This window comes from Malaclemys terrapin, chromosome 1 (assembly GCF_027887155.1).
Source record: "Malaclemys terrapin pileata isolate rMalTer1 chromosome 1, rMalTer1.hap1, whole genome shotgun sequence".
NCBI lineage: Eukaryota > Metazoa > Chordata > Testudines > Emydidae > Malaclemys > Malaclemys terrapin.
The window spans coordinates 46,290,786-46,313,644 of NC_071505.1; the positions used below are offsets into that span (position 1 = coordinate 46,290,786).

General features: G+C 41.0%; 1 protein-coding gene across 2 annotated transcripts in view; it reads right to left on the reverse strand.

The window, feature by feature from the left end:
• The window catches only part of CFTR (CF transmembrane conductance regulator), a 136,441-nt gene that overhangs the window by 62,207 nt on the left and 51,375 nt on the right, over positions 1 to 22,859 (reverse strand). The window contains exons 12-16 of one of the 2 annotated variants that reach the window (XM_054023592.1): positions 11,414 to 11,508; positions 6,802 to 6,888; positions 5,165 to 5,897; positions 3,421 to 3,549; positions 1,434 to 1,471 (exon numbers count right to left, since the gene is read on the reverse strand). In XM_054023592.1, the coding sequence (XP_053879567.1) occupies positions 1,434 to 1,471; positions 3,421 to 3,549; positions 5,165 to 5,897; positions 6,802 to 6,888; positions 11,414 to 11,508 (1,082 nt within the window). The remainder of the gene's footprint in view (positions 1 to 1,433; positions 1,472 to 3,420; positions 3,550 to 5,164; positions 5,898 to 6,801; positions 6,889 to 11,413; positions 11,509 to 22,859) is intronic. The other variant, XM_054023602.1, reaches the window with a different exon arrangement.

Consider the following 22,859-nt stretch of genomic DNA (forward strand, 5'->3'; position numbering starts at 1 on the left):
GCTTATTTATCACTTCTCAGATACTGTAGCTTTTGATAAGCACTCATGTATCTTCTAAAATCTGTTTCATGCACATGCACTGTAGATGATTTGATAAGGAAATAGGAACTAAGCCATTAATACACCTCTACCCCGATACAACGCGACCCAATATAACACGAATTCGGATATAACGCGGTAAAGCAGTGCTCCGGGGGGCGGAGCTGCGCACTCCGATGGATCAAAGCAAGTTCACTATAACGCAGTTTCACCTATAACGCAGTAAGATTTTTTGGCTCCCGAGGACAGCGTTATATCGAGGTAGAGGTGTATATGCTTAGGAGCCCTCTTCTTTGATTTCCCCTCTATATTATTATGAAAAACTGATTATATTGGTAATATCTTCTGAACAAGGTACCTTATTAGGAGTTATTTAATAAAAACTAATCTACCCAATTAGTAGTAAATTCATCCTTTTCTAAAAACAAAAAATCTTTTAATTGAGAATTGAGCCAAACTAAATTACTAAACAAAGAAAATGATTCATCTGTATCATAACCACATAGGGTGAGGCCAAAAGCACTTCAGTGAATTAGTATAAGAGTAACCTTATTAAACAGAATGTTGGGAATTATTAGGAAAGGGATCGATAATAAGACAGAAAATATCATATTGCCTCTATATAAATCCATGGTACACCCATACCTTGAATACTGCGTACAGATGTGGTCACCCCATCTTAAAAAAGATATATAGGAATTGGCAAAGGTTCAGAAAAGGGAAACAATTATTAGGGGTATGGAATGGCTGCCATATGAGGAGCGATTAATAAGATTGGGACTTTTCAGCTTGGAAAAGAGACAACTAAGGAGCGGATATAATAGAGGTCTATAAAATCATGACTGGTGTGGAGAAAATAAATAAGGAAGTGTTATTAACTCCTTGTAACACAAGAACTAGGTGTCACCAAATGAAATTAATAAGCAGCAGGTTTAAAACAAACAAAAGGAAGTATTTCTTCACACAACGCACAGTCAACCTGTGGAACTCTTTGCCAGAGGATGTTGTGAAGGCCAAGACTATAACAATGTTCAAAAAAGAACTAGATAAATTCATGGAGGATAGGTTCATCAATGGCTATTAGCTAGGATGGGCAGGGGTGGTGTCCCTAGCCTCTGTTTGCTAGAGACTGGTAATAAGCGACAGGGGATGGATCACTTGATGATTACCTGTTCTGTTCATTCCCTCTGGGGCACTTTGCATTGGCCACTATTGGAAGACAGGATAATGGGCTAGATGGACCTTTGGTCTGACCCAGTATGGCTGTTCTTATATGTTTTTGACTAGCCTTAGGATCTTCATGAACAGATATCAAGAGTCTTTTTTATTTTTTTTACAAAAAGCAGCAGCAGAGAGAGAATCCCCAAGCCCATAATAATGCAGTCAATACTTACTCTTTGAGAAACCACAACCCAAATAAAGAAGCCGCCATCTGCAATCAATGAACATACGGTTATTTTTTTCTGTTACATTATGTTCTTTTACTCCCTTTTCTTCTTTCCATAACTATGGTAATTGTTTATTGCACCATTCTTTGTACAGAGAACATTATAAATGGATGAAATTCAAACTTCCTTGAAGCAAACACCTTGCCACTTCTCTTCCTCCTTCCACAGGGAACCCTTCAGTGCACCTCCCAAGGAGAACTACATTTATACATACACTTTATAAGCATTCAAGTACCAAAGCACCTTTTACATTTGTTGGCATTGTAGGATTAACACCGATTTGCTAAAATGCATTCTTGGTGACAAGGGACACTTACTGTATGTTTGGAAGTTTATTTTGTTTTAAATATTATTACATTTTGTTAACAACTGAAACAATGAGACTGCTTCCCAGTAGATATGAAATATGTGTCAAGACTTAAAGTGACAGTAAAGAATTCAACACATCACTAATTTTATTTAACTCCTTTGTCTGACACTGTTACTTTTCAGGAATATACCCCTTGAGCTCAATCCGTCCCTCTTCCTCCAGTTCAGTTCAGCTGTAATTTCTGTCCAATCCTTTGCTACCAGAATTACTGTAGTATTGTCATTCTCTCTGACCAATCTCTTTGTCTGATCTGAGTGTTCCTCAGCACGTCTCCTATCCTTCAGCTGCTAGTTTTAAATAACGCTTCAACACACTGTTAATTTGCTGTGCCAGCAATCAAGTTCCACTTTGTTTAAAATGGAACTCAACCCTTCTGTATAGGCTCTCCTGGCCCCATGACATCCCTCAGTGTCTAATAAATATAAAGCTTCCTCTTTATACCGAATTCTTATCTATCCACTGCGACCCAGCGAAGCCTCCTGTTGAGTTAATCTGATGATACTGGAAGCATTTCAGAAAAAACTACTGGATAGATCTTATACTTAAACCTTATTCCTAGTAAGATCCTAGGTCATCTCTCTTATATCTCCCCACATCACTGCTATCAAGATATTCCTTACCACAGATTGCACACCAATACTTATTAGAAATTTGTTTTAGATGTCTCATGAGATCTGCCATCTTTGCACCAGCTAGATAAATTACCGAAGAGCTGTCACAGTAACCTAGTAATCAAAATCTCCCCCTGTCCTCCTATGTCTCACAGCCCGTCTCCACCTTGGGTGCCTCCCAGTACATGACCAGTGTTCTCATCTGAGGGATGCAGACAGCCAATTCTGAGGTGGGCCTGCTTTACAGAATCCTTACATGCTGTTTCTGTGAGTATCCACTTCTTCCTCTGCATGCTCTACCAGTTCACCAACTCTGGCCTCAAGATACTGTAGTTGGGCATTAAGGACCATGAGCTTCTTGCAAATGTGCACACATACAACACTTGGCCACAAGGTAAGTTCTTGTACATTTTCCTTGTAATAATGCCCTGGCTGGGTCATGAATCTGGTACCTCTAGATCTAGAATAGCTCATTCTACTAGGTTTAAGGCAGCATCTATAGCAGTGGTGGGCGGCCTGCGGGCTGCATGCAGCCCGTCAGGGTAATCTGCTGGCAGGCCGCAATTGTTTACATTGACCGTCCGCAGTCACAGCTGCCTGCAGCTTCCAGTGGCCACGGTTCCCCGTTCCCGGTCAATGGGAGCTGCGGTAAGCGGTGTGGTCTGCAGCTGAGCAGGGGTTGGAGGGTCTCGGGTGTGTTGGACTTGAGTTCCAAATTCCTTGTGTGAATTGGGATTATGGACTCTTCTACAGCCTTGCACTAACTCATTGTCTTTGATAAACAATAGTAAACCAAAAAAGTAATATCCCAACACCACTCATCAGCAATTAAGCCAGCAGCCAACAAAAATGCATATGCAAAAATGTTGACACTAAATACTTCTATATTTGAAACAAAAAAATGCTCAATCTGAACAAACATAACATGATTTTACAAGCAGAATAGTCTTACCTCAATTAAAAAGATTACTACACACAAAATTAGCACAAAAGTCAAGCTTTTGTGGGTGGTCATGTATCTGTAATATGTATTCCAAGTAGTAACAGCACTCATGCTTTCTGCATCATCAATAAAACATTCCTGCCAAGATAATAAATAAGAACATGGTTAGAATGACCACCTCTACCCATAAGAACTATTGATATGTGATAACAATCCCTCCTGCACTGATTCATTTTAAGTGACAGAAATGCAGCATTCAGCTTGACTGGAGAAGAGGGATGGTAATTGTGGGCAGGAGTGACATTTTTCAGGTGAAACCTTTTACTGAAAAATGAATATTCAGGTTAACCAAAACATTTCACAAATTCATACAGAATTTGCTGAATTGTTTCTGCTGAAAAAGAAGAAGAAAAAATAAAGAAAATTCTAAATTTTTCATTTTGACTTTCCCATTTGAAATCCATTTAGAATGTTATATCCATATTGATTTTTTTTAAAGGTTAAAAAAAATCAAAAGAAACAAAACATTTTGTTTGACCTGAAACAATTTAATTTTTTTTTTTTTTTTTTTTTTTTTTTTTTTTTTTAGTTTGGTCACCAAACCAAAAATCAGTTATTCACACAGTGCAAAATAATTGTTGAGTTACCTCTTGCATAAAGACACCACTTAAAAATCACTTGAGCTGTTGATACAGCCTGATAATAACAATGCTCAGATCAACACACCATTGCTAAAAACATAGCTTAATTATGTCTTAATTTCTTCAAACATTACCTACACATGAGCTTTCAAAGAAATTCAACAATACAGAAACTTTGAGGAACCTCTGTTCTACTAAGATCACTCAGGCAAAAGAAAAGGTGAGAAATGCTAAATTTTAAATAATAACGAGCTTTAAGCATTTCTTCATTGTATACAGCACATAGCTGTATCCATGAGTAGGGCTCCTAGGCACTATGGTAACAATAATAATAATAAAAGTACAAAATTTTCATTCAGAAAGTGACCTAGAAAACATCAGTTGTCCTCCAAAGAACAACTTTGCCAAACTTGGAAATGAAATTCATTCATTAAAAAGTGAAATAGAGATATTTTAGACCTGTTTTAAGTGCAAATCTCATCGTGTTTTAACTACAAAGTTATTACCAGAAACTCCATTATACTATAACTAATCCAGCATAATCTTCTCTCCAGTGTCTGCATCACCATGTGAAATTTGTTCATTTTTTTTTATAAATCAAACACTATCAACTTGTAGCCTAATCAGCTGCAATATTGAATAGCTACATTCAATGTGTGTAACTATTCCAGTTGGTTTAATTTATTCCATGAGTTAATGTTTCAAATGTCTATTCTTGATTCTTAGTTTAAAAACCACACAAACTTTAGTTTCAAATTTGATTTCCACATAATTACTCTTACAAGTCGGTAACTGTAAGGGAATAGATGGTTTTCAAAAATTGTACATGACTTGTTATAAAATCTGAAAAGTAGACAGGAGCTATTCTTGAGGGTCTGATGCAGTGATATTGCAATAAAAGAGTCCTCCTAGAGTCAGTCTTTCAGATTATATATAAGTTCTTTAACTAAATTTCAAACTGGTATTTGAGACAGAAAAATAAAGGACACTCTACAGAGCAGTACCACATAATTCATTACAAGGAAGGTGGAAAACATAGAAGGACTGTAGTGCTCAATGCTATCAGCAAAGTATTCCATCTAAAAAGAAGGGCAATACAAATCAGCACATACCTTCAGATCTTCTTCATTAATCTCATCACTTATGTCCAAGACGCTGTCTTTAGACAAGCGCCTAGCATAGATGTCTCTCTCGGGAGACAGGTTAGACTGGGGGACCATCGACATTTTACGTACAGATGTACTCCCCTTTTTGTAAAAGCTTTGTCCCTGGCTAATTGAGGTACGGGTCATCAAGTTCAGCACAGACTGCCTCCTCTGTCCATGGAACATGGGCCCTGTGGTCAGTAAATTGCTCCGAGGCAGAATGGCCTCACCCTGTTCAGAATCGGGCACCAGAGACAACCTTCTTTCTGGTGGCTCACTATAACCTTCTTCTATCCCATTGGCCTGTGCTGGGGCTTTCTGTATTATCGAAAACTTTCTGCTAGCATTAAGTGGATTAATAATGATGGAGTTCTTTCTTTTTTCATTGAAATCAGTAGTTTGTTTAAAAGATTGCTTCTTGGATTCATTTCGGGAACCCACTCCATCTCCATCAATGGAAAACCGTCGGAGAGCTTCATTCAGAATTGAGTTTCTTCTCTCTGGACTGAACTGATCAAAAGAATCAAATCCCATCAGCTTTGAGCTGAAGTCAGGCCGCTGAGCCTGAAGTTCAGAAAATGTTCCATAGAAATAGCTGGTCCCTTCATGTAAAATTAATATTTTGTCAGCTGTCCTTAAATGTTCCAGTTTTGAAGTCACCAGGATTCTAGTTTTATTTGCCATCAACTTGCAAACACAGCTACAAAAAACAAAAGAATTATATACATTTTAAAACCAGGGCAATTATTCAATATTTCCTCTCCGTGCTTTCATATTACTTTCATCACTTCCATTCTTATTCCATTTGCTTTTATAGGGCAGAGAAGTGTGTGGAACACACAATTAGTGTTCGTCTGGGTTACCAGGGGGGTGAGCAGAAGAATGGACGCTGGCCTCTAGTTAGGCTGGCACAGCTGAGCTGCTTGTAAGTTCCCCACTTGCAGCCATGCAAAACTTTCATACACCACACAGATGTAACTGGGAAACTTCATGGAGAGCAGGGGATTATTGTATAATTGACCTATGGGGGGGGTCCTTTAGGTACATATGTGCTTGCCCAGTCTGCTGTCAATCTCACCTTTCCAGATAGTCAGTGGGTCCTTTTGTGTGACCAGCCTGTTGGGGTTTACACAAAAAAGGACAAAATACTATTTTCTATGAACATCAACACCCATGAAACAGTTGATAACTATTTAAACTATTAAAGATAATATGCCACGAGCACTTGTCATGTGTGCACACACTCACTATTATATTGTATGTGTAATTTGAGAGAGAGAGAGAGAGAGAGAGAGAATATATAACTGTATCTGGGGATGAATAAGCTATAGGAGTTACAATATGTCCAATTACTGTATGGGCAGGTTTAATGAGTATACGATGCCTGCTAGCCAAAAGGTGATATATTGTCACATGGCTTTGGATTCAGCATCCAAAATGATTCCTAAAAACTATGTATCATTTTGACCACTTCTATATTTTGGTCATATTTATATAAATTCTGTGACAAATAGATGAGGGAGTGTTTTCTTTCTTGGATTTGTGCTTTGCATTGTGCTGCTTGACAGAACATCCAGAAACAAACCTTGGAAAAAATACAGTACCTTTCAAATATTTCTTTTTCTGTTAAAATATCTAAATAGCCAAAAGGAGAATCCAGGAGATACAAATCAGCATCTTTGTACACTGCTCTAAACAGAGGAAATGGAAATGAAATTAGCTTTCATTACTATCTACCAGTTCAATTTAAGTTTAATTTATAACGCATGCTTTTAAAATTGAATCTCATAAGAGCTGTAATTAATAGACATAAGAATCTAGACTGCTTATTTACAGGGAATCAGTGTTCAGAATTAAATAGGTTTATAATTCACCTTTTAATAAAGCCTTTCTTTATAGCAGGGTAGTTTGCACAGTAAAGTAATTTTCATGGAATTTCATGTAATCAAAAGAAACTGCACAACCACCTTTACTGTGTCTTTTACTTTGGGTCTTTTAAAGACCTGTTTAAGGCCTACTCTTGCAAGCGCTGTGCGTGTAGGATGCTTGCTCAGTTTAACAGGAATTATGGACCTGTTCCAAAGTCCACTGATATCAAGCTCTTTCTCTGTAGAAGGCTTACAGAATTATGGGACCATAGGGCTCAATCTTGTAAAGTGCTTTATAGTAAATGGACTGCAAGGTCCAGTATGAGAATCTTAGGTCCCAATCCTGCAAACAGCAGCTTAACATCAGTAGGACTACTCACATGCTTGATCTTCACCAGTGCCTAAGTATTTGCAGGGTCAGAATCTTAGACTGTAATGATCCTGAGCTGGACACTGGAGCCCAACCCTGCCCCCACTAAAGTGAACAAGAGTTTTGCCATTGACGTCAATGGGAGCAGGAGCAGGCCCTTTGTCTTATTGTGTGATTGTAAAACATGATGCTATAAATTAGTACAAAGAAATAATTAAGAAAACCCTGAAAATTGGATTTTACTTCCATTTAAAGTACTTAAAAATCTTTTAACATTTGTTTCTAAACAGTTATCTTGAACAAACATAATATGAAAAACATATAGCCACTAAAAACATGAATAGTATATTCTGCCAATAGTATAGGTAATTTTACTGAAAGACCTTCTATTATGATTGAATTCACTTATTGTACATTTTGATGTAGTGACTGCACAGTAATCATATTTTCTTGACATTTTCAACTGTTGGCAAGTTTATAACTTACTTCCTACGTTAATGGTAGAGTTCAGCTCAGCGCTATATATTGGATGTTGCCTATACTGTCTTTGTGACTTTTTTAATTTTAAAAATATAATTATACAGCTGAAGACTAATGCCTATTGGCAAGCTGATCACACAACAGTAGATTGATAAAGTCAATCATATGACATTCCAGGAATTGACCAGAGTTCCTTTGGACGTTTATAAACATGGCTGTACACAAAGTTTGGGAAGGTATTTAATCAGTCTGATAGTTTTTATGGAAATCTGAATGGTTTATACTTCAGTTCAGCATTCCGCAAACTTTCGAAAGATGAGGCATGCTCCCTTCAGGAAAGTTGAATTAGCCATGCCCTCTGCCTACTTGCAACTCTGCCAAGTGTTCTAAAGGCCTCCACGTCTTAATATATGTATCTTTCACCTCACCCGCACTGGAGCATGCCCAGTGTTTGAGAAATGCTGGTCTATGTCTTCATAATATGATCTTACTTCTGCCTTGTGTGTTTTGAGCATTGGTATACTTTAAATTTCAACATTGTTACCTGATTGTTAACCAATCATCACTGACACCCACTGAAATGAATGGGGCAGTTCACATGTCAAAACTATTGTTTCAGGCTCTGCAAACCCAGGCAGACATCACTGCATTTGGTTACACTGCTTCATATTTTGAAGGTGTTTTTCTTCACAACTACACCAGCTAGAGACTTCTTTTAAGAAAAGCTCAGATTCCGGAGAATAATTGAGAGAATTCAGTCTGCTTCCCCTTCCCCTGTATGCAGTGTTGTTGTAGCCATGTTGGTTCCAGGATATTAGAGAGACAAGGTGGGTGAGGTAATTAGTTGGTCCAATAAAATATATTACCTCACCCACCTTGTAGCCCCATCCCCTGGTTATTCCTTTGCAGCTTCCCCCAAGGGTGCATTGACTAGTTTGGGTGGTTTAATTCTTTTATACCAAATATGATATTTCTTTGAGCTTAATCCTTAATTGTTATTTAATAGATGTCCATCTTAAATAAGGGGGGAAATAAGCAAACCATACGTATCTTTAAAAACAAAATTCTTCCTCAACAATTTTATTGGGAGGGTTGTCTCTCGATTGAATAAATGTTTAGAACACAGCCCTAGGGACAGCATGAGAGACACTGAAGTCCTAGGAAGCACAGCCACTGTGCAACACCTTATGAGGGATCACTCTGCTGGCTTGTGTGGAGAGGAGGTAAGGTCTTTGCTTTGTCTCCTTTGAAGTGGTTTGCATCGCAGAGCCACTTCCAGGGATCAGGCCTTGTGCTCTGAGTGCTGAGAATGCAATTGTGGCTATCCCTCTTATGCACACATGCAAACGCCAGCCACAATTCAGTACAAAATCATAGCTTTGTGGAAAACTGTCTAGCAGATTTTCCTAAAATATTATTGAACTCTTACGTGCCAGGTGGTTTCAGACCAAAACCTCAGATCGAACCATTTTGGAGAAATGTGGGTCTAGATCCAGATCTGGAGATGAACATCTCTGACTCAGGCTCTTCTCTAACTGTTTGCTACCTTTTTAAGTATTATATTGTGCTGTTTTGCTCTGTTAGGTTTCAGTGACATGGCTTTTATTACATTGATTCTAAATAACTGTTTAAGTCTGACTGTTTTTAACCTGTCTCCCTCTCCCTTCTGAGAGCCTTTTACAGTACAGTACCTAGCCTGAAGCTAGAAGGTTAATGAAGAGCTGCTTTGAAGAAAATGCTAATTTTGCGTTCTAAATCAGCTATCATATTACTGAATAGACCATGTACATCCTCTCCTAGAAAGCAAATACTCCTCTTCTGACACACCCCGGTCTGCTTGGGAGTGGGAGCTTTTATCACAATCCCAGATGATATAGCCATGTGGTGGTATCATGCCACTAGAACAGTCCAATTCCCTGGTTATTTATTTTGTAATGCTCATGCATTTTTAGCAGCTGGCCTTTAACCGTTTGTTTGATTTGTTTCCTTCCTGATGAAATAACTTAATTGATTTAAAGAATGATTAAAGTAAACTTATGACTTAACTCATATGACTGAATTTGAGTCTACTGCTGTGTGATCAGCTTGCCTGTGTCCATTAGTCTGCTGCTATAGTATATATATATAAGTATATATATATATATATATATATACATACTTTTGAAAGTATCCACTAATTTTGAATGGCCAAACTGAGAAACGTAGGGCCTGTTTAATCAGAAGTTCTGGCCACCCACAGCTCTCATTAACTTTAACTAGACTTTTGGGTGCTCAGCAGCTCTGAACATTAGGCCTTGCACCTGTGATAAAATTCACCCAACCCAGGCATCTAAAATCATTCACCATTGTTTTGACAATGTGTGCTTTAACCATTCAGTGCCTCAGTTTCCCTCTTTGGAAAATGGAGACAATATCTGACCACCAGGGCCGGCTCTGGCTTTTTTGCCCAGCTGGCTTCTCCCAGCGCGGCAGGGGAGGGCGCCGAGCAATCCGCTAGGGGGAGAGCGGCAAGCCCGCCGCGGCTCTGCTCTCCCCGCCGGCCAGAGCGCCGGGAGGAGGGCGGAGAGCCCCCAGCGGCCAGAGCTCCGGGAGCAGGGCAGAGAGCCCGGCTGGGGCTCTCCGCTCTCCCCAGCGGCCAGAGCACCGGGAGGAGGGCGGAGAGCCCGGCTGGGGCTCTCCTCTCTCCCCGGCGGCCAGAGCGCCGGGGGGAAGCCGGAGAGCCCCCGGCGGCCAGAGTGCCGGGAGAAGGGCGGGGAGCCCAGCCAAGGCTCTCCGCTCTCCCCGGCGGCCAGAGCACTGGGGGGAAGGTGGCGAGCCCGGCCGGGGCTCTCCGCTCTCCCCGGCGGCCAGAGTGCCGGGAGCAGGGCGGAGAGCCCGCCGCGGCTCTCTGCTCTCCCCGGCGACCAGAGTGCCAAGGGGAGGGCGGAGAGCCCCCGGCGGCAGGAGCGCCGCGGGGAGGGCGGCGAGCCCAGTCGCGGCCCCGCTCTCGGGCCGGAGCACCCCGCCGCGCCGCCCCCCTCCAGGCACCGCCCCAAGCATATGCTTGGTGGGCTGGTACCTGGAGCCGGCCCTGCTGACAACCTCTGAGAGCATTATGATTCTCAATTATTTAATGTGTAAAGCTCTTTGCAACCCTCTGGTGACAGTTGCTGAAATATTTCGTATTTCTATTTGCACATGACAAGCATTTCTCTGGTGCTCAGACAATCAACATTTCATGCTGTGAACTTTAAACTGGCAGTTTCAGTTAGCTATGGAAACTTTCATCTTTTGCTGAACTTCTGGGTATTTCTGAACTAAATTAATGAACATATAGATGTATCTTAAATGCCTGTATTTTCACAGGACAAAAATCTGATCTCTGGTGTTAAAATGCAGCTCTCACTGGAGTTATGCACATATATCTGTATGGCAGAATTAGGTCCACATTTCATTAAACTGTTCATACTGTGTTTCCCAAATGTGACATGTCAGCCATTCAGATGATAAAATATTCACCTAGCTAGTGAGATTCTTGCCCGTTGACCTCCACTCAGGGTGATTCCGCCTTCCCCTAATACTGTATAGTCTTTCTCAGGAAACTTTGAAATCTCCTGTTAAAAGATTTTAAAAATTAGATGTGTATTTTCCATATTCAAATGACACAAGTTGCAAATTAACCAAAAGCAAATGCATATAGAGAGTTTAGATGGAGATAACTGTAAAATCACACAAATTTGTTTGCTTATTTCATTGTTTCCTTATTCAGAAATGAGTAATTAAAATGTAAACATTTATTTATCTCAGGGCTCACCAAAAGCTGATCAAGTCTTATGAACAAATATTCGTCTTAAACATTAGTTCCCAGAAGTAAAGAATGGACCTTTTACATACTCTAATTCTAAACCTCTAACCACTTATGTACATTTCCTACCTGAGAGAAGAGTGACAAATGTGTGTTTGCAGTTATAGTTAGAGAGGATCATGAACCAAACTTTGGATCTGAATACCACAAAATTCAGGGAAGTCCATACCCACAGTGGTTCCAATACCCTAGATCCACAAAGCCCTTGTCTTTGGGGAGGTTGCAATGGGTTTGGGATCCAAACTTTACAGCTTGGGCCATCTCTTATTTAAGTGAATTGATGAATGGTCAGTGGTAAAAACACAAAATCAACAAATATAAAACGGGATTAATTCCCTCTCATGATTGGCAGGGATGAGGGAAGGAGTAGAGATCTATTTGTGTCTCCCTGATCCTATGCTGTCCGGCTCAAGAGTTGGAGCAGTTGAGAAGCCTAACACTGGGGAGAACCCTGCACCCATCAGTAGTTGATGCCACCTCCATTAGCTTTACACCACTGGAAAGTTCTCCTCTGCAAGGGGAATTCTCCACTGGCCACCTATGGCCAGAATCTTGAGTGGAACACATGGGAGAATCTGGACACAGGAGACTGCTTTTTCTTTAGTACAAAACTGAAACCTTTGTGCGGCATTTTCTTTCTGTTTTATGCCATTATTATTTCTGAACCATGAAAGCTGATGAGTATTGCATTCTGAATGAGTGGGACTAGGGTGGTGGTTGTGGTTGTTGTTGTTTTAAAGTTTTTCTTCATTCAGAAACTTGGCTTGACCTTTTCCTTATGAGGACAATGAGGGGGAGGAGAAGGTGAAAGATTAAGTCTTATTGTGGTACCCGCCTGAATATTTATTATATTGACTGATTAAATCAACCAGCATGTGACTTCTTACTTCAGCAATGGGATCAACTAGGGAAAATCAATCTCCAGTTCATACACTTGCAACCCAAAAACTATCCCTTGTTAAGAGAGACTGGGTTACTCCCCAAAATTCAGACCTGGATTTCAAAAACCCCAGATTTCAGGGTTGTTTAGATCCAGTGTTCTGGCTTAAGCCCACCTCTAGATATTAATTTTGTGCCAGGAGTTTCAGCTCTCCCTTTACAATGTGCCTTTGATCACCTTACCTGTGATTGTGACCATTCATCATTCTACTCTGAACAATTTCTAACATTCCAAACCGCTGAGACATCTCCAACAGGCATGAAAATAAATAAATAAAATAACAAGCCAGGAAAGTATTTCCTTCTTCCTCCCTTGCAAATTAACACCGGCCCGGGGATAGAATGAACAATACTGTTCAGTCCTGGTTCAGGGACAGATTAAATGCCCTGCATCTCACAGCCTAGAAATTGGGTGTCTGGTACCTCAGGAAAGGGGAGACTCCCAGTTTTTCAATTCAATAATAGCCTTCCCTTCCCACCATAGAAGTTTTGGAAATATCTGACCTTAAAAATCAAGATACTTATATATAGAAAAAGCTATTTTGGGTAATAGAATGTTCTGAAGTTGAGGCAGTGCAGCCTAGTGGATAGAGCTGGACTGGGACTCAGGAGACCTGGATTCTATCCCTAGCTCTACTGTTGCCCTCTTGGGCGACCTTGGGCAAGTCACTTCACCTCCCTGTGCCTCCTTCCCCCATCTGTAAAATGGGGATAGTGATACTGACCACCTCCTGGGAAGCACTCTGAGATCTGCTGATGAAAAGCACTATACAAGAGAGAGGTATTATTATTTCCCTCCCTCATGGAGACTTGTACCGTCAAACTCCTGTAAACAATATGGATGCTTGAGTTTACAGGCAGAGAGATGTGAAAAATAGCACCACCATCTTTTAAGAACGTTTCCAAACTTGTCAAAAATAGTATATCTGTAATGTATGAGGTATTTAGGGTGCCATGATATACAGGTTTTATAGGCACTCATTTGGGATGACCTGCATAGCTCAACCAGGGCTTCACTGGCCATGCATGAATACTGCATCCATCCCTTGCTCTTACAGATAAAACCTTTGTCTCTCCACTATGCCATTAGATATTTGTGTATTTATATATCTAGATATTTGAGCTGATTTCCCGCCCCCCCCCACCAGTTCCTACTGGTTCCATTCGAAAATACAGTTACTGGAGACCAGCCAGAGAACTGTGGCATCTATTGGAACTTCCATTACACACTATGGGTGAAAGTCTGGCCCCACTGCATTGTAAACCCGGGTCCGTGAGACCCAGGCTTGTGGACTCAAGATACATCCACACTGGGTCATCTGACTCGGGGTCATGGGCTCATGCAGCGAGGTTAAAAATTGCAGTGTAGATGTCCAGGCTTGCGCTGAAACCTGGGCTCTGCTGGGAGGACAGGGGGGTGTTAGAGCCTGAGATTCATCCCAAGCCTCAACTCCACCCTGCTATTTTTAGCCTCACTGTCCAAGAACCATGAGCCTTCCCTCAAGTCCCCACCCTCGCCCTGCCTCTTCCCACCCCTGCTCCGCCTCTACCCCACGCCCATTCCACCCCCTTCCCCAACTCCCCATCCCACCTCTTCCTCGCCTCCTCCCATGAACGCGCTGTGTCCCCGCTCCTCCCCCCCTCCTGGAACACCGCCAAACAGCTGTTTGGTGGTGGGCAGAAGTGCTGGGAGGGAGGGAGAGGAGCAGGAACATGGCACGCTCAAGGGAGGAAGCGGGGAAGAGGCGGGGTGAGCTTGGCTGCCGGTGGGTGCAGAGCACCCACTAATTTTTCCCCGTGGGTGTTCCAGCCCCGGAGCACCCATGCAGTCGGCGCCTATGTCCACATTGCATTGTAAACACGGGCTTACAATTGCTAAACTTGGGTCTCACAGCTGTGCTAACACATCCAATCGTCACTACGCAGACCTTCTAACTCAGGTGTGCATCTTGAGCTGTGTGCACGCTGCAAAATGACAGTGCTGGGACCAGAGTCTCAGGGGGACTTGGGCTCTGACCCAGCCCACCAGCATATCCTAGGACCAGAGTCCAGAGTGCTCGCTGATGCAACTCAGACGGATTTGTGTAGGGACAGAAGGCAGGCTTGGGCTCAAACCTGAATCAAAGCCCAAACTCAGTGTGCAGTGTAGACATACCCACTGAAGTTAATGGCAAAACTACCATTGACTTAAATGGTGTCAGGATTTCATACTGTTTGTGCATAAAATATGGTACCATTTTGTGCCATTGCCAAAATATTTTGTGCCATTAGAGATTTTCTGACAGACACCTATTGTGTTACACTGTCAAAGAAATCTTCCCTTCAATTCAGCACAGAAGATTATAGCACAGAGTAGACAGGGGGCTCTACTCTGGGAGTGTCACAGATAACAAGTGTTTTATTAATTTGATTCCAAAGGAGTCAGCAGAATATTTCATGTTTTGTCTAAATCGATCCTAGTTACTCAACTTTTCCATTTAGAGGTAGCTACCAATGGCAAATACAAACCAAAAAATCAAAATAAATGTGACACACATTAATTGTTTGGAACATGCATTAGCCACTGCAAAAACATATAGTATTGGGCCATATTCATCCTTGGGTGTAACTTTACTGAAGAAAGTGGAGTCAAATCAGGGGTGAATTTAACCTGTTGATGCTGAACAACATATAAATGTATAATAATTATGGAGCATCCACTTCTACTGGATACATTCATTTTTGGATGTTCAAATTGATAAACCTGCAGCCTGATCATTCAGAAGTACAGAGCCCCTACAGTTCCCAGTGACTTCAGTTACATCTGTGGGTGATTAAGGGAGGAGAGGAGAATGGTCTGCACTTTGGGTTGCCAACTTTCGGACCCCCTAAAATAAAACAACCGTGCAAATGATAGAACAGAGCAGAGATCTCAGCCATCCACACTGTCTGCTCTTTGTAGTTCATCCTCACTTCCTTCTTCTCTCTCTAATACTCTTGACTTCCTTCTTCTCTGCTCCTTTCACTCTCCCCTTCTCTACACCCCCCACCCCCAGATCTCTTCACTTTCTCTTCTCTCTTGCCCTTGCTCTCTCTTTATTCTCACTAATACCCCATACTCTCACTTCTCTATCCACTCTCCCCAATTTCCTTTGTGTTCTCTTCTCCACACTCTGCCTTCCCTCTCCCCCGCCCCCACCCAATTCTCCTTCTCTTCTTCCCCCTCCTTCCTCTTGGAAGTGGTCTTCCTCTCTCTCTCTCTCTCTCTCTCTGCCATCTGTTTTCTGCACAGCAAGCCTCAAGAGCATTCCCAACAACTACAAAGATCATAGTGCAGGTCCCATTGTGTGAAAAGCCCTAGGGAATCTGTAAGTACATTTGAGCTGAAACAGAAGCAAAGGATTTCAAGAAGGAGCTGGAACACCATTCCACTCAATTTAATCATTTTCCTCTTTAGTTATAAGCAAAATACACTCCCTTGCCTGTTTGCTCACTCACATGATGACTTCTGTATTTCCAGCAAGAACATAAACCTTTCATATCTCACAGAAATAGAGATGTGGCCCAAACAAACTCCTAGATTTAATACCCCTTACTTTTGTATCTCCGTTGGAACTGAGCAACTGAAGCCCATCTCTAAGCAGATGGACTTGCAGTGGATTTGAAACTATAATGACACTTCTTATTAGGCAGAGAATATACACAATAGGCCAAATCCTCCACTGTGGCCAAGGACTGCTCAGCACAACTCAGCAGGATCTATCCACCGGTGGATGTGAAGGAGTAAGGGATAACATTCCTCTGGGGTCAGAGCCCTGGAGCTGGCCTGGCTGCCTGATTAGTTCACCCCCTGTATCTGAGGAAAGAGATGGAATTACTTAGCTGCCCTTATAAAAGAGGGCAGCAACAATGAGGGGGAGGGGAGGGACTGTGGAAGTGCCTGGGTGCTGTGTCCAGTGTACTGACAGTGGCACGACTACTGAAAGGAACTGCTTCAGAAAACCAGATAGACAAGAGGGGAGACTACTGGGGAGCCATGGAGGGCTGAGGCAAGAGCCAGGTAAACTTGCTGTGGGAATTAGTGGTATGAGAGGTTGGGGACGGGACTGCTGCGCTCACACAGACTTTGTACATTTGAACACAGACTTTGAAGTAAGAGTCTGAGGGAGGTGGGACTGTGTTTGTTAAGAGGCTCAGTTAAAGAAACTGCTCCAGCTGAAAATGGTTTCCCTGGATTCCTTGAGAAACATAGACAAGGGGTAGTGCAGGGAGTGAGCTGACTCAGTAGAGTAAAGCTCGGTCCAACAGGAGGAGGGTGCTATAAAATAGGCCTAATCTATTCCAGTGAGTTTAAGACACGTTTGCAGTCTTTCAAGCCTGGGTCATTCTGCACCAGTCTGCTTCCCTGGTGTAAATTGGCTACTCTAACTTGAACTGCATGCCAATGGCCTGAAGGTCCCGGAAGGTCAGTGGAGGATCCCCTTATGCAGGTGAGCTCTCTATGGGTTGGATCCACTGGGCTGAGGATAGCTTTGTACTAGTGGCGTGGCAGAAAGCTGCTCCAACACAGGGGAGGATCTTGTTTCGTAAGTGTGGGTGAGGAGAAACACTGACTCAAAAGACAGGAATATACCCAGTTCGTAAAGTTTATCTCAAGGTTGTGATAACCTATGAAAGTTTGAGCATAAAACACTTGCTTAGCAATAAAATAAATCTGAGAGCTCCACTTTGTAGTATTCCATGCTGATATTATTTGGTTAAATGCTTTTTGTACTTTAGTCAGTCTTCCCCACCCTCCTTCCTTGTGTAAGGTACGAGTTTCTGAGCAGACTATCTTGGATGCTGTCCTATCTTCTCTGTCACTTCTTGAATCAGACTTAATTCCCTTAACCTGACTGTACTGTCTATAAATTGAACATACCCACCATTTCTTGCTTTAAAAATCTTCTGCCAAAGGAAAAGTTCATTAGGGAATGGGTGAGTTTTGCCAGCATTTGCTTGAGTTTTGGGTGGACCTGAAACTCCAACTAAATGTCATGAACTCTTGTGAAACAGAACACCTGCGTTTGGATTGTGAACTTTCTGTGAATGATTTTATACCAATCTAATGAGCCACAGCAGCAGGACTTCGGGAGCACAAGAGGCTTTTTTATTTGAATAAGAGAGCAATTTTTTTAAGTGACTGGTGACTTTGGGTGCCCAATTTGAGACACCTTAAAAGGACCTGATTTTCACTAGGGAAATGCTCAGGACTTTCTAAAAATCAGGCCCCTTTAACATGTCCCAAGTTGGACACACACAAATTTGAAGCATTCAAAATTATTAGTTACTAAGTTTATAGCAGAAATGCTGAGAAGCTGACATTAGCCTGAATGGTGAGGTTTCATTCTAGAATTGAACAGCCCCAAAATTTGGGGTTTGTTCAGATCCATTTAATTTTAAAGACTGCTTATAATTTAATGACCAGGGGAAAAGTGCAGTTTTGTGCTTTCTGCAAAATCAACAAGCTGTAATTGCAAATGTATATAACAAGGCTGAAATAAAATAAAATGGGGGAAGGGAGTGGAAGAAGTTAAAAGTTAACAGATTTTAAGGTCAGAAGGGTCATAAAATCTCACCCAGTAAATTCTATATCAAGCTTAAAACTTGTTTGAGCTAGAGCATTTATTTTTAGAAGGATATTCAGTCTTGATTTAAAGACACCAAGTGAAGGAGAATCCACCACACCTATAGATGGCTTGTTCCAATTGTTAATTATCCTCACTGTTAAAATATGTGCCTTATTTCTATCCTGAATTTGTCTAGCTTCATCTTCCAACTACTGTATCATCTTATGCCTTTTTGTTTGCTTGTTTTGCTAGATTAAAGAGCCATCTACTATTAGAAATCTCTTCCCCATGTAGATACTTGTAGATTGTGAACAAACCACTTCTTCATCTTCTCTTGGTTTATCTAAACCAGTGGTCCCCAAATGTTTTATGTTGCACCCCCGCCTTACCTGTAATGTAATCTTTCTGGGCCCCACTGGGGCTGGGAAGAGGGCCAGAGACTGGGAGCAGCAGCTGGGGCCACAGCTGGGAGTGGGGCCACAGCTGGGAGCGGCCCAGGGAAGGGAGGCTGGCCTGGGCCCCACCGCACCCTCCCAAAAGTTCCTCTGTGCCCCCATAAGGGAGCATATCCCACAGTTTGGGGACCACTGATCTAAATAGATAGTTTCTTAACTCTCTCATTGTAAGGCATGTCTTCCAGACTTTGAATAATTCTTGTAGCCCTCTTCTGAACCCTTTCCAGCTTATGAACATCCTTTTTGAAGTATGCACACCAGAACTGGACACACTAATGCAGAGTACAGAGGTAATACCAGCCTCCCAACTCCTACTCAGTAGTCTTCTGTTGATATTCCAGGTACATATTTTATTTATTTATGTATTTTAATGTTCTGTGCACTAATATTCTGCCATGGGTAATCTTAACTGTTCAGAATATGCAGCATATGACCCACTTGTAGATTATTTATATTCAAGGAAAATTCTGCAAGATGAAGCAGAAATTCTGGTAGATGTGTCCTCTGCTGCAAGAATTCTGCCAACCTCAAGATGAAGGAGGATATGTGATCGGATGCATTTTGCTGTTCCTCTAAAATTTGAACTTGCAGCCCTCTATAGCACATCCTACTCACTGCAGCATATGAACTAGCCAACTAGTGGCTGAATCTTAACCCTAGTCAGCGGATCCCATACCCTTAGGAATGTGGTGCACAGGCTAGCATGTTTGTTTGCGCTCTCTCCTAGCATTTCTTTAAGCTCCAAGGAACAAAACATGCCGATTGCACATGAGGAATGGAGAAGATGCTCCTTATGCAAGTGTGCTGACTAGATGATCACAACAATCCCTTCTGGCTTGGAAACTGACTCTGATACCCTATCAGCCTCCATCCTCTGTGACCCAATCCAATGAAAGGTAGGATCTGTCTTTCTATTATTTGATTTCACATGAAACACAATCTTCGTTTGTATGCACTGTTAAACATTATCTTTGTGGCCAGCTAAGTGCTCTCAAACCAGGTAGTTTATTTACTTTAAGGGTGTCAGCCTCTTAGGAGCTAAGAAGGTTGCAATTTGTGATTATGGCTTTGGGTGACGCATTCACCACCTGTGCGGAGACAGAGTGGATTGACATCATGGCAAAAAAAATATCTTCATTCTCTTTCAAATAGTTTAAAACTAAAAATTGAAGAGTGATGGTAAGACCAGTATGGGCTCCGGAATTGATGAGTTATTACACTCTCTTTTTAAAAGTGATAAGTTGATTGTTGGTTTTTTAACAGGGAAAATGACAGGTGACATTCCTACTGTCTTGACTCTGAGAACTCCATCTCTTTCTCAGGTTCATTTTATTTTTCTTACCAAAGTAAGAACTAATGAACTTTAAATGTAGGGACTCTCACTTCAAAGGTCCTAAGGCTTTAACTCTACCAGTTTAACATGTGTTAAAAGCACACCGCCTTGTCTACCCTAGGCTGTTAACATTTGTTATCTAAGACTTCCACATCCTACAAGGCCCAACTGTTCCTTGATGAGCCTTCATTAGAACTAGTGAACTTCATCTGGCCACCTGTGTCATGGCTGGTTAGCTGGTGAGCTCTGAAAGGATCACAAATAATTTTAAATCTCTAAGTAACTGGTAATCATTTATCATTGTTTCATTAGTTAAAGGAAAACATTCTTTTGAGCCCCTGTAGGAAGCTACTAGTTACAGTTATACTCATTTCACAGAAGAACTATTCTGCACTAGCATTGCCCCGATGCTGTCCTCCCTAAAGTGGAAGGGGAAATACTGAGGTAATCGGCATATCCTCCCTCACTTGAGATATGCTGGTGTAGGGGAGAGCATACTTCAGGGCCTACTCTTGCTTGGAAGGATTAGATTTTTATCAGTAAATGTGGTTAAAAGTCGATTTCACTGTACACACACAAACCCACCAAAAAAAATATTTCCATCAAGGATAATCAAAGTTTACAGACAGGGAAAGTAAGAAAAATGCTGACTGAGAACTTATTAGAGTTTGATTTAAGGATATTTACTTTGTATATTTTGACATGGGATATTGACAGTTTGTGTTTTAATGCTTACAAAGCTTTAACTTTTTGAATCTCAACATTTACTGTCATTAAATAATTGTCTGATCCTGCCCCATAATTTCCTGCAACTGTGAAAATTTAAATAGATAAAAATACAAACTTAAAAATAAACATCTACATTATCAGTTGAAATTATTTAAAAAAAAAAATGTGCCAAGCCTAAATAAATGGCATTTTCTCCACTGAATTAGCACCGAGCATAGAATTATCGAGCATTGTGCTGCCAGAGATGTCACCAGTCCCTGCACCTGTAAAGGTGTAGGGCTGTGGCAGCTGTGATCCGTTCCATAAATCCCCCAGCACACTACTAGGGATGTGCTGTGAGGAGTCGGGGCCAGCCTGCACTAGAAACCAGACCCCTATTGAGGAGGGACAATGCTAGCTGGAAAAGCTTTCTTCTTGATTGACTCAAACTTCCACGGCCCAAAGGCATTACTTTTTATTTAAGGTCATTTAGAAATCAGGCCATAGGAAGCATTTGGAACTCCCAGTTTAAAAGCTGAACTGAGGTTTGGGTTTTTGTATTTTAATAGGCTTCAAAAAACCCCAAGTACCCCAGTCAGGTGGAAGTCAAGCCCCTGGCAACTGGTCCCATGAGCAACTGACACATCCCACTATTAAATATAAAAATCACATACTTTCGTTCTAATTCCATGAATGGTGGTGCTTTGAACTACCTTAATCTTATCAAACAATCCCCAAACTACTACAAATAACTTTAAGACATAAGCATACAAAAGTAAAGCAAATATCTTAGGAATACTGATAGGCAATGCCCCTTGCACAGTTTTCTTAAGCTCCGCTAGCCCTAGTTTATGCACCAATTTTATCACAAAATTATCTTAATCTGTACAGAACCAGCCTAAATAAATGTTGGCCTGTATTTTGCATGATTCTGCAATAGTGTAATTCCTACCCAACTTCTTTATTTATTTTATTTGTACAATGGTAGCACCTGGGGGCCTCATTCACGGACCAGTATCCTGTATGCTAGAGGCTATACAAACATACATTGCCAAATTATCAGGCCAGTCTATTCAGTCAGAGTTCTTTAGAATAGATAGTCTACTTTTCTAGGGTTCTGGATTCTTATGGCCTTATAGGAGCTCACTGGAAAAAATAAAGTCAAGTCACTTTTTTCTCATTGCTTTTCTATAACTTTAATTGAAAGCTTTCCAAGAGTTTTAGAGTAGGGGCTATGTTTTATGATAGATGTGTACTCTTTGGGAACACAAACAGCAAATAATAAAGTAGCAGGAATACTTTTTTTTTTTTTTTTTTAAGAAACAATCTAAATACTCATTTGTTCTATCAAGAAACACTCTTGTGCAACAGGTACTACCAGATGGAACGTCTTTTACTTCATAAGCACTAATTCAGAATCTAACAAACAAAATGCTATCCTATACAGTGAACATTTTATTCTTGGACAGGCTAAAATATTGGAAAGCTATGTGAACTATTTGCTTGCATTTTCCATCTATGCATAATTACTTTCGAGATAAAGTTACCGCACACGTTTTCAGTAATTCCTCAAATGGTTGTAAACGATAAATTCTTAGAAAACAGGTTAAATGCCAGTCAAAAGAGATATGAAGAGTAAATGTAGTACTGGCTTTTTCTTAAAATGTTCATGCTCAGAGATTTTTTACTTTAATTTTGATCTGTCCTAATAATTAGGGTCAATATTTTTTAAATCTTTTTTAAAATAAGATAAAATAATGCCAAAGCAATTTCTGTTGTTCTATGAAAAATCAAACCTATGTTTTTAAAACAAAGACCTGAATCCAACAAGGTGCTGAGCACCTTGTGTTCCCATTGAAATCATTAAGTGCCATGCACTAGCAGGTGCCAAGGGCCAAATTTTGCACTTACAATACTATTTACTTAAATGAAATGATCTGAGACATAAATTAGTGCATGTTTAGGTGATGGGGGCGAGGAGAGAGAAGAAAAAGGACTCTATTTAGCAGTCACTTCACTTTCCTTTTGGAACAAGCTGGTGTGGATCTTAAATGTGCACTCCATCATGCTACTTTCT